This window comes from Colobus angolensis, unplaced genomic scaffold (assembly GCF_000951035.1).
Source record: "Colobus angolensis palliatus isolate OR3802 unplaced genomic scaffold, Cang.pa_1.0 Scaffold22, whole genome shotgun sequence".
In the NCBI taxonomy this organism is placed as follows: domain Eukaryota; kingdom Metazoa; phylum Chordata; class Mammalia; order Primates; family Cercopithecidae; genus Colobus; species Colobus angolensis.
In genome coordinates, this window is record NW_012115377.1 from 3,359,171 (window position 1) to 3,371,007 (window position 11,837).

The window sequence follows — 11,837 nt, forward strand, 5'->3', positions numbered from 1 at the left end:
GGTCCTGCGGGAGGAAGGGCCCACTGAGGGCAGCTCCCAGGGTGGAGGGGTCTCTTTCTTGTTCCCCCTCGAGTGACCTTCAGCATCACCTGCACACAACCCAAAGGGTAAAAAAGGAGGCTCCACTTGGGCAGAAAGGACAAGAATAAAACTTCTACTTTAGTATCCCTGCTCCATGTAGTGAAAAAAAGCACAATATAAAATGTGTGTATCAAAAATTCACCATTTGGGCAATTACTTTTGGGATTTATAATACAGATGACATTTTAACTGGAAATAAATACTCGAGAAAATTGGTCACCAAGAGTCTGGAATCACTCGTCGGGGCTGGAAGTGAGGACTTGCTTCAGCCTTCGTGCTCTGTCTTTAGGACTGAGCGATAGTCCCGAGAAACAAAACTCCGACATGAACAAACTGGCAGACATCAAGTGCTGGGTCCGGCAGTCAGATTTCTGTTGCAATTTCAGGGCCATTGTTGTTCTTGGCTCTCGGAAAGTCTCTTGAATTTCCGTGGCATCCTTGTTGGATGTTCTCATGCCAACAACAAGCCAATAAACACCAGAGCAGTCAGAAGCCAGGAATCAGATTCCTATCCAAGATGATGACTTCCCCAGAGCTTGGTGGGGTGTGTGTGTGTGTGTGTGTGTGAGTGAGAAAACATAGCCCATTCATGGATTTCTAATTGATTTAATAATTCGATTTTTCCAGAGAAATCCAGATAACAAACCACAGTTCCAGGGTGGTGGCCCAGGGTCTGAGGACAGTGTTTGCTGCAACGAGGTAATTCTGAAACCACAGAGAACATTACTGTTTCTCAGTCAATTTGTCACTTGCAATCCCAGTCTATTTTACTGTTATAAGTTGATGCAGTTTGCTAAGTCAAATGTGCCACATTTGTGACAATTACTGTAGTCTGTGAGGAAAGCTTTCTGATCCATAACAACTAAACCTAGTTCCACCCAGCCAATCCCATGGGGGAGAAATATGTCTGGTCTGCCCGAGCTGCCTGGCCTGGGGTGCTAATGGCACCGAGGCACTAAGTAGCTAGGGGTAGAAGCAGCAGACACTACCCTATAATTTCACAGCCTCTAGAAAGAAGCCTCCTCCCGAGAAGAGAGGGAGGAGGCGTGGGGCACTATGCCTGTCCCCAGAGCCAGGGCCTGGGGGTCACTCTGGACATAGGAAGAGAGAGGACAGCAAGATTCATGGGCCTCTCTGATGCCAGGGTGACTCCAAAACACGCCAGAACCAAAACCAAACAAACAAAAAAACAGAGACAAGGCTAGACCATCACCTTCTATCTCAGGAGATTAGCCTTACACCAAAATAAGAAGTTATTGTGTAATTGAAAGTCAATCAATGCAATCCATTATATCAACACCCTAATGAAGAAAAAAATATGCTTACATAAATTTAAAAAAAAACCCATTTGGCAGAATTCAACATCTATTTATAACAGAGACTTCCAGAAAACTAGAAAAATAAAGGAACTTCCTCAATCTTAAAAAGGGCATCTGTGAAAAACCTATAGCTAACATCACATACTTAGCAGTGAAATACTGAAGGCTTTTCCCTTAAGATTGGGAAAAAGGCAAGGATGACCATTCTTGCCACCTGTTTTCAACAGTTCACTGCAAGTCCTAGCCAGTGCAAAAAGGCAAGAAAGAGAAATGAAATTTCTTTTTGTTCATAGTGGAAAGAAAGAAAAAAGTGGTTATATTTGTAGGCAACAAGAAGCTCCTAAAACTAAAAAGTGAGTTCTGCAAGATTACAGGATACAAGATAAACAGTCAAAAATCAACCATTTTCAAATCCTAGAAATGAACAGTTAGAAACATAAATTTAAAGATCAGTGCCAAGAAAACCCATAATGCCATTTACAATAGCTCTCCAAACACAAAATACTTTGATATAAATCTAACAAAACATGTACAGAATTTTATATAAGTTACAAAATGCTGATGAAAGAAATCAAAAATCTAAACAAATGGAGAAAACATACCATGTTCATGGATTGGAAGCTTCAACACGGTAAAGGTGGGAATTCTCCCCAGATTGGTTTAGTGCAAATTAATCAAAATCTCAGTAGGATTTTTTTGTAGATACAGATAAATTGATCTAAACTTATACAGAAACTTTGAGTTTATATAAATAGCCAACACAACACTGAAGAATAAAGTGGGAGGAATCATTCTATTCAATTTTAGACTTACTATAAAGCTATAGTAATTAAGACTACGCTATTTGTAAAGGGATAGGCAGACAGACCAATGGAATGGAATAGGACACTCTGAAATAAACCCAACTGATTTTTGACAAAGGTGTTAAAGCAACTCAATGGAGAAAGGGTAGTCATTTTAACAAATGAGGCTAGAATAGCCTGTTGTTTCATATGCAAAAACAAAAAACCAAAAAAAACCCTCAACTTAAACCTTATATCTTATACAAATGTTAACTTGACAGGAAACAGATCTAAATGTAAAATGTAAAACTATGATCAGGTGTGGTGGCTCACGCTTGTAATCCCAGCACTTTGGGAGGCTAAGGTGAGTGGATCACTTGAGGTCAGGCATTCGAGACCAGCCTGGCCAACATGGTGAAACGCTGTCTGTACTGAAAATACAAAAATTAGCCAGGTGTAGTGGTGCACACCTGTAATCCCAGCTACTTGGGAGGCTGAGGCAGGAGAATCGCTTGAACTCAGGAGGCGGAGGTTGCAGTGAGCCAAGATGGTGCCACTGCACTCCAGCCTGGGAGACAGAGCAAAATTCTGTCTCGAAAAAAAAAAAAGAAAAAAGAAAAGAAAAAGAAAAAAAAAAAAACAACCCCAAACAAAAGTAAAACTATAACACTTTTCAAAGAAAACAGGAGAAAATCTTCATGATGTGCAAATAGGCAGAGTTCTTAGACGTGACATTGAAAGCATGAGCCACAAAAGAAAAACTGATAAACTGGATTTGATCAAAATTAAATTTTTTTTTCTCTGCAAAGGACACTCTCTAGAGAATGAAAAGAACACACTAAAGACCAGGGAAAATATTTGCAAGTCACATGTCTGACAGGAGACTTCTATCCAGAATATATAAAGAATTCTCAAAACTCAACCATAAGAAAACAACCAACCTAGTTAAAAAAGAAGCAAATGACTTGAAGTGACACCTGACCATAGCATCTACACTCACAGGAAAAGCTGCTTACCATCATTAGCTAAAGAAAATGCAAGTTGCAACCACAATGAGGTATCACCACACATTTATTAGAATGGCCAATACCAACAGCACCAGGAGCATCAAATGCTGCTGACGGAGCTGAGCAAGAGGAACTCTTGTATGTTGCTGGTGGAAATGCAAAATGGTCCAACCACTTGGGAAACTGGTGGTTTCTGATCAAGTTAAACATACACTTTCTGTATGAGCCAGCAGCAATTCCACTTGTAGGTATATATCCAAAAGAAAGAAAACATATGTCCTTATAAAAGCTTGCATGTGAAATTTAAGGCTTCTTTATTCATAATCGTCCCAAATTGGAAACCATCCAAATGGCCCTCAACTAGTAAATGAATAAACAAACTGTAGCGTAATAGAATATTACTCAGTAACAACAACAAAAAAGCAACTTGGATTCATGCAACAACTTGACTGAATCTCAAAGGTACCAGAATGAGTACAAGAAGCCAGTCTCAAAAGGTCACAATCTGTATGATTCCATTTATACACCACGCTGGTAAAGATGAAACTACAGCAATAGGGAACAGATCGGCGGTTGCCAAGGGTTGGGGATAGGGGGAGGTTGTGACTGTTAAGAAATACCACGAGGGGGTTTTCAGGGCATTGCACAGTTCTGTGTCCTGACGGTACACAAATCTACCCATGTCGAAACTCACAGGGGTGTACACCAAAATGTCGATTTTACTTTGTGTTAATTTAAGAAGGAAAATACATGAGAAGTGAACATGGGAAATCGAGTTTTAAATGTGGAGACTTTGGAAGAGCAGGTAAGTAGTTATTGTGTATGGGAGCATGGCAGTGAGAACTCAGCAGAGGCTGCAGGGAGACTTCCCCTGCTGGATTCAGTGCAGGTGTCTCATGGATGGATCGATCCACGCCTCTAAGAGCTTGATATTAACAATGATAACAATCATGACAATAGCAAAGGCGGCTGCAGCATCCACCAGTGGAGAGATGCTTGATTCATTCCCTTTTCACAAATAGCCCATGACGCATGACTTGTCCTCCTCTTGATACCAATGGCCAACTGAAGTTCAAAGAACTCTGCAGGCCTGCCTAGGGTTGCGTGGCCCGTCTGAGGCTGGCCCAACCCCATCGTGGGGCCGCCCGGGCCCAGAGCAGACAACAGGCCTCCGGCTGCCTCTTACTCACCGTCCCTGCTGCCGCTGCTGTGAGAATACTCATGGCCTACCCCGCTGGTCCCAAGAGCCTCCTACATACCGTGGCTGGTGATGACCGGGAGGTGTGGGCCAGGGAGTGTCTGGTGCTGTCCATCCCCCCATGGATGAGATAGGCTCCCGTGCTGGAGACGATGGGGCTCCCCCCGACATCCATGGTGATGCCCACCATGCTGTGGGAGGGGACCGCTGGCGGGGATGAGGCTGCCACAGTCACCTGGGCGCCGCCTGGGGCCTCGAAGTAGGAAGCTGCGCTGCTGGGGGCGTACATCTGAGGCTCGGGGTTGTAGGCGTAGGCCGTTCGTCTGTTAGAAAGAGAGAAATCACACATGGGATGCCGTCCCATTTAAATGCCTTGTCTGAGTTCACGGATATCCAGCAAACATCATGTAAAAGCTGCAGCCTGGAGAGGCCAGACATATGGAGCAATTTGGACATGGCATGTGACAGTCAAATGCAGCACAAGTTCAGAGCCATCATGTTGCAAAATCTTCAGGACCACAGGCTGACTCATCAAAAACTGACCCCTAAAAAATTCTAGGTCGGGTGTGGTGGCTCTGGACTGTAATCCCAGCACTTTGGGAGGCTAAGGTGGGAAAACTGCTTGAGGTCAGAAATTTGAGACCAGCCTGGGCAACATAGAGAGAACCATTTCTACAAAAAATAAAAGATTTAGCCAGGTGTGGTGGTGCGGGCCTGTAGTCCCAACTACTCAGGAGGCTGGGGTGGGAGGACTGCCTGAGCCCAGGACTTTGAGGCTGCAGCGAGCTGTGACTGCACCATTGCACTTTAGCCTGGGCAACACAGCAAGACCCTAGCTCTTAAAAAAAAATAAAAATAAAACTTAAAATTCTAAGTGGATAAATGGGTCACATGAGGGAGCTCCTGTGTGGAGATGGAGCCGTTCTGCGTCTTGACGGGGGGATTGTTACACAAATCTACACATGGGCTAAAAATGCACAGAAATAGACACACACGCACATGCAAGGGCACACACGTGAACATGCAAGGCCACATGTACTCCACATGCAAGCACACACACAGAAGCATGTGCGTAAAGGCTGGGAGAACTGAATAAGGCCTGCGGGCTGGTTAACAGTTTTACCCCATGTCAATTTCCAGGGTTTTCTTTTGTTTTGTTTTCTTGAGACAGGGTCTCCTGTAGCCCAGCCTGGAGTGCAGTGGCAAAATCATAGCTCACTGCAGCCTCAGCCTCCTGAGCTCAAGTGATCCTCCTGCTTCAGCCTTGGAATACAGGCGTGCACCACTGCGGTAGCTGGGATTACGGGCAGGCACCACCGCACCTGGCTGGTAGGTTTCCAGGTTTTGATATTGTCCTGCATGGTGTCACCACTGGTGCAAGCTGGGGGAAGGGTACACGAACTCTGTGTATTAATTTCAGAACTTCTTGTGGAGTCTCTGATTATTTCAAAACAAAACGTCTAAATAAATGAGATCACATAAGAAAAAAGAATTTCTAAGTGATACCAATAATTCATCTAATCTTCCTTTAACATCTGGATTAAAGGACTGACTATGTTGTCCAGACCGCAAATGTGAAGTTTTACTTGAGTAATGCAGTTGTGGTCAGGAGTGGCCTTCCCTTATCGGTGAGTAAGGTTTGTGATGCGTCCTAGGGGCAGGCCCTCTGGGTGGCAGGAAGGTCCCCTTTGACCTCTCGGGGGCGTGCACTCCTGTACCCTAACCCTAACCCAGGGGGACGTCTCTAACTCTGCAGTACAATATCAAAACCAAGACCGTGACCTTGGTAGGACCTACAGACCTTGCTCCAATGTCACTGGTGTTACATGCCCTTACTGTGTTTCTGTGTGTTTCGTAACCTTCAACATCATGCTTTAGAGAATCATAGAACTCCACCAATCACAACCCTGAAGTCACAGCCAGGTTCTTGTGCACAGCCCCTGCACTTGTGAGGGGAGCATCCAGGTCAAACAGAAACAGACAAGCAGGCGAAAGGACTCACATCTAAAGTAAAGTGAGCTGCACGGGAGACACATACTTTCCTGCTCCAAGCATCACACAGTTACAGAGCAGAAAACTTTAGACGTCATTGCAACATGGAAAATCAAGTTCTATTAACATTATACAAAGCTAGAGTTTAACAGAGGCGAGGGAAAAACACAGAGGTGGATGGTTTCTGGATCTCAAAGACTGACTTCAGAATGAAGAGTTAGGATTAGCCTTTTTTTTTTTCCCCCCCCCAAGACTATCTTTTCTAAAAGTAAAAAGTACAAAAGTCTGTGATTTCTGAAATCTCCACAGGGTTATGATGTCCTAATTCCTCACCCCCCACCCTGCTCCCTTTTTCTTGGACAGGGTCTTGCTCTATCAGTCCGGCATGATCATAGCTCACTGCAGCCTCCAACTTCTGGGCTCATGCGATCCTCCCACCTTGGCCTCCCGATTAGCTGGGAGGGACTCCAGGCACTCGTCACCATGTCTGGCTAATTTTAAAATTTTTGGTAGAGATGTTGCCCAGGTTTCTAACAGTGTTTTAATAGTATTTAGTGAACACATCACCAAAAGCATAAGGGAGACGAATTTGTTCAGTGCCTCCCCAGGTGGCAAAGGCTGGAGTCAGGGAGAGGGTTCTGGGTGTGGCCTGCGGGAGAAGCACGCACATGGCTCCATTCGTGTAGACGGCGTCTCCCCCTTCCACGTACTGCACCTGGGCAGGATACACGTGCTGCGCCGGCTGCACCTGAAACATGGGATACGCTGTGTTACCGCCCGTCACGCCCTCATTTGTTGCCTGCAGATTATTCAAGCTAGACGTGTCTTCTATTGCCTTTACGAACATTTACTACCAAATGACAATGCTCCCGCCCACAGTCGGTATGCCTAGAAAGACACTGAGGAGACAGTAATGTACAGACAACATATTCCAAACGGGCCCACACAGTTCAGGGAGCTGCGACTGCTCCCCAGAGCTCTGCTAGTGTGTCTGTGCGCCCCGGCTCCTCTGTATACATGGGGGCGGGACCAGGAGAATGACAGCGCCCCTCCAGTGCAGTGGAAACTAGAGTTGTGGACAGAGGCCCAGCCTTGGCTCACAGGACTGTCCCTGCTTTCTGTTTTTGTTTTTTTTGCGACAGGGTCTCCGTCTGTGGCTCAGGCTGGCGTGCAGGCTGCAGTGCACAGGGGGCCAAGCGGATTTGACTCTACATGGCCCCAACACCCCTTGTGGGTGGCCCTGGTGCCCCTTCAACAGCAGAGAGGAGGGGAGAGAATGTGACGGTCTGAACAGAGTGGGAAGGAGGGGCATGCCTGGGAAGATGGGGCAATGGGGGGACCCCAGCACACCCCCGCTGCCCTGTCCTCCCCTCGCTGAAATATCAGTTCAGAGCCTCAGCTGACAGGCCCCGAGGGACTCTAGCCTGAGCAGAGCTGTGGAAGCCAAACGCTTTGCACATGGGACTTCAAACTCTCACCCCAGAGGGTACCTTAGCGGCTGCCTATGTCCACCGAATTTTGGGGTGAGAAGATGGAGGGCCACAGCAGTGGGCTTGCTCGAGTGTCATGGTGACCCTGTGCTTGAGGCTGCAGGATGGGGCTGACCTGCCCCTCCCAGGACCACTGAGCATGGTATGCACTTGTCCAACGCACCACCCCCAGAATCACAAGTTCTAGGGGTTAACATCTCTTGGGTGGTGCCCCCAGGGGTGGAAGTCAAATGTCGAATTCTAGGAGACCAAGTGAAATGCAGAAGTTACAGAAAGAGCTGGGGCAGGCCCAGCACCAGAAAAGTGGTGGAAGCTTCTGGAATCATACATTGGTCTTTGTCTCCTCTCCATGGTGTCTCTGGGGAGTGCTTTGACAGATAGGAGCTAAGACAGAGCCACTGGCCTGAGGCCCTGGGTCCACACTGGGCCTGTGTGGAGCCTTTTCCTTCCTGTGATCCCGCAACCTTCCTAGTTCTCATGGACACAGTCACCTGACAAATGCCTGTGAACACACTGCCAATCTAGGCAGGACCCTCTTGAAGAGTGGTGCATCCTCTAGTGCCTCAGGGCTCCTTTTAGGGAGGACCCTGAGTTAACTTTAATTCAGGATTCTGCAGGGCACAGTTGGTAAACTCTGGCCCTGAGGGCCAAACCTGGCCCACTACCTGTTTTTGTAAATAAAGTTTTATTGGCACACAGCCACGCCCATTTGGTTGCATATCATTTATGGCTGCTTTTGCAATACAATGACGGAATTGAGTGGTTGTTGCAGAGACTGCCTGGACCACAAACCCCCCAAAATGTATAATTTGGCCTTTTCTGGAACAGTTTGCTAACCACGTTTCTAGACTGCCCCCAGGCTGATGATCTGTGTTGCTACTCGGCTGTTCAGCCGTGCTTTCAAACTCTGTTCTTAGATCATTGAAATCGTAAGCGGCATTCCCTCCATTGTGCCTGCATCCGAGGGTATGGCACTCACTAGCAGATGGCTCCTCCAGTCCAGAGCCTTTTGTTTCTGTCTGCATTTCTACCTGAGCTCCACTCAGCGGGAGCGGGGTGCTCACCGGCTCCCGAATGCTTGTTGAATTTCTGAATGAATGAAAGATCACCAGCTTTCTTGGCTTGTTGCAAAACTATCTGCAGTAAATGATTTTTTTCTTTTAATTGTACAGCTTCTGGAAAAGCCTTTTGGCTAAGAAACTGAAGCTTACAACAAGGAACAGTAGCCACAGAAAAGGATGCACGCTTCAGAGATTGTTCCAGATCGCCGAGTGCTAACTGCGCCCTGGTGTGCATGGTGCTGCGGTGCTTGTCATTACCTGCTGGGGTACCTGCTGAACTCTGGGGAGGGAGATCGGCTGCATCTGGGCCCCTTTGGGAGCGGAGCTGGCTGCCTGGACCAACACCCTCTAAAAGGGAAGGGAGAGAAGGCCAGTTAGACTTGTCAGAGGTCAGTGCTGAGGACACACACAGAATGTAAAAGGCTGTTTGTCTGTTCACATGCTCTTTATTAAAACATAGGTGGGACTGATCAGAGGGGACGGCGGGGTGATGGTCAGACTTGCACACGCACACCGACCTGGGCAGACACACGGCAGGTATGTGCAGGCACACAAACAATGCACATACATACACAAGTGTGCACATACACTCACCCCAAGCACCACACATATGCACGAATTTGTGGGCACACACACACGTATGCACACACACATACACAGAAGCCCATGCACCTTCACCTGCCCAGGCAGCTTTGCCTCTGTGGGTCTGTAGTCTGCAGCAAGGTGACACTGATGGCCCTAGTACAGAGGGGGCTGCTGGGGCCCTCTGGACAGCCGTCCACATCACGGCCTGGGAGAGCACTCTGTGGCACCCCTCGCTTCTGCAGTATAGCCCAGACTTGTTTCCCTTTTCTAATGAGGTTAATGAAGCCAGAGGGCTCAAGTACTGCTTCTGGCTACAGAATACTCGAGTGCAGGTGCCCTGTAACTGGGTCGTTCGCTCTCTGACCCCACTGCTCTCCGGCCTCCTAAGTCAAGTCTGCACAGTGTGACTTTGCTATTTTTCTAGGAGTACTGATTGGCCACACAAAGCTATGAAAACAGGAAGAGTCAAAGTGAACTCATGTCGAGGGAGGAACAGGAGTGTTTTGTGTGTTTATGGAGAGCTGGGGCTTTAGGAGTCATTGGCTGCAGTGCTGTGATTTCCTGGCATGAACTGTGAGTGTCACAGGTAGCAGTGGCTGCCATATATACATCACGACGGGTGATGGGTGAGGGCACACCATCCCCAGTGTTGCAGGAATGGAGCTAAGGATGAAGATGGTGCTAATAAGGACGCCAGTGCAAGGGCATTCCGATTCCAGGTGAGCGGGGTGCTGTGTGCTTGGAGAATGCACAGGGTCCTGGCAGGTCCTCAGAGAGGGACCACAGTGATGAAACCTGGGATGAACATGGTGGCCGTGAGTGGCACTGAGACCTGTCCACGGTGGCTGCTGCAGAGGAAGATAGAGTCCATGTAGGCCTGGGAGAGCCTGAGAGAGGGGCTTGGCAGGAAGACCTGAGGGCTCACTCCTCTTGGACAGTTTCAAGTGGGCAAGGAAACATATCAATTAGGCCACAACTGCTGGCAGGGCGATGGCGTCTGATCCCCACCTAAGACGGGCTTCCAAGACACCCTCCCCACTGCCATTATGTGTAAGAAATAAAAGGTAAAGATTCCTGACTATACACGCTACATCAAATAAATCGCTTCACTGTCTGCCTTTTGGTTTTTGCTGAATTGAGTTTTGTTTTGTTTTGTTTTGAGACGGAGTTTCACTTTTCTCGTCCCTTGTTGTCCAGGCTGGAGTGCAATGGCATGATCTCGGTTCACTGCAACCTCCGCCTCCCGGATTCAAGAGATTCTCCTGTCTCAGCCTCCCGAGTAGCTGGGATTACAGGCATGCACCACCACGCCTGGCTAATTTTCTTTTCTTAATTTTTTTGTATTTAGTAGAGACAAGGCTTCATCATGTTGGTCAGTCTGGTCTCAAACTCCTGACCTCAGGTGATCCACCCACCTCAGCCTCCCAAAGTGCTGGGATTACAGGCACGTGCCACCGTGCCTGGCCCTGAATTGTGTTTTTTTTTTTTTTTTTGAGACGGAGTCTCGCTCTGTCGCCCAGGCTGGAGTGCAGTGGCCGGATCTCAGCTCACTGTAAGCTCCGCCTCCCGGGTTTACGCCATTCTCCTGCCTCAGCCTCCCGAGTAGCTGGGACTACAGGCGCCAGCCACCTCGCCCGGCTAGGTTTTTGTATTTTTTAGTAGAGATGGGGTTTCACCGTGTTAGCCAGGATGGTCTTGATCTCCTGACCTCGTGATCCGCCTGTCTTGGCCTCCCAAAGTGCTGGGATTACAGGCTTGAGCCACCGCGCCCGGCCTGAATTGTGTTTTTTTAAACCGTAATCATTTCTTTTTGCTGTGCTCCTAACTTTTAGATTCCAGATCGAGGTGGTCACATGGCCACAGTGGACCTCAGCACACTGTGATGAGCCTCCAGCCTGTTTCATGTGGCCAGTGCCATTCACTTTGTATTTCTGTCTTCTTAATGGCTTACTTCATTCCATGGTAGAAATCCAGGAGCAGAGAGAGCCTTAATGTGAAAATTCTCTCTCTGCAAAGTTTAAAGAATATATTCATTCAGGTGCTAGATTCCATTTTGAACCAAATCTTAAGAATTCTAACTCATCTAGGCCGGGCGTGGTGGCTCATGCCTGTAATCCCAGCACTTTGGGAGGCCTAGGCAGGCGGATCACTGAGGTCAAGAGTTCGAGACCAGCCTGGCCAACATGGTGAAACCTCGTCTCTACTAAAAATACAAAAATTAGCCAGGCATGGTAGTACATGCCTGTCATCCCAGCTACTCAGGAGGCTAAGACAGAAGAATCGCTTGAACCTGGGAGATTGTGCCACTGCACTCCAGCCTGG

General features: G+C 47.6%; 1 protein-coding gene across 2 annotated transcripts in view; it reads right to left on the reverse strand.

The window, feature by feature from the left end:
• The window catches only part of RFX2 (regulatory factor X, 2 (influences HLA class II expression)), a 55,774-nt gene that overhangs the window by 40,666 nt on the left and 3,271 nt on the right, over positions 1-11,837 (reverse strand). For both annotated transcript variants that reach the window (XM_011943516.1, XM_011943517.1), the window contains 3 exons: positions 9,189-9,278; positions 7,048-7,127; positions 4,449-4,710 (listed from right to left, as the gene is read on the reverse strand). In XM_011943516.1, coding sequence (XP_011798906.1) covers positions 4,449-4,710; positions 7,048-7,127; positions 9,189-9,278 — 432 coding nt within the window. The remainder of the gene's footprint in view (positions 1-4,448; positions 4,711-7,047; positions 7,128-9,188; positions 9,279-11,837) is intronic.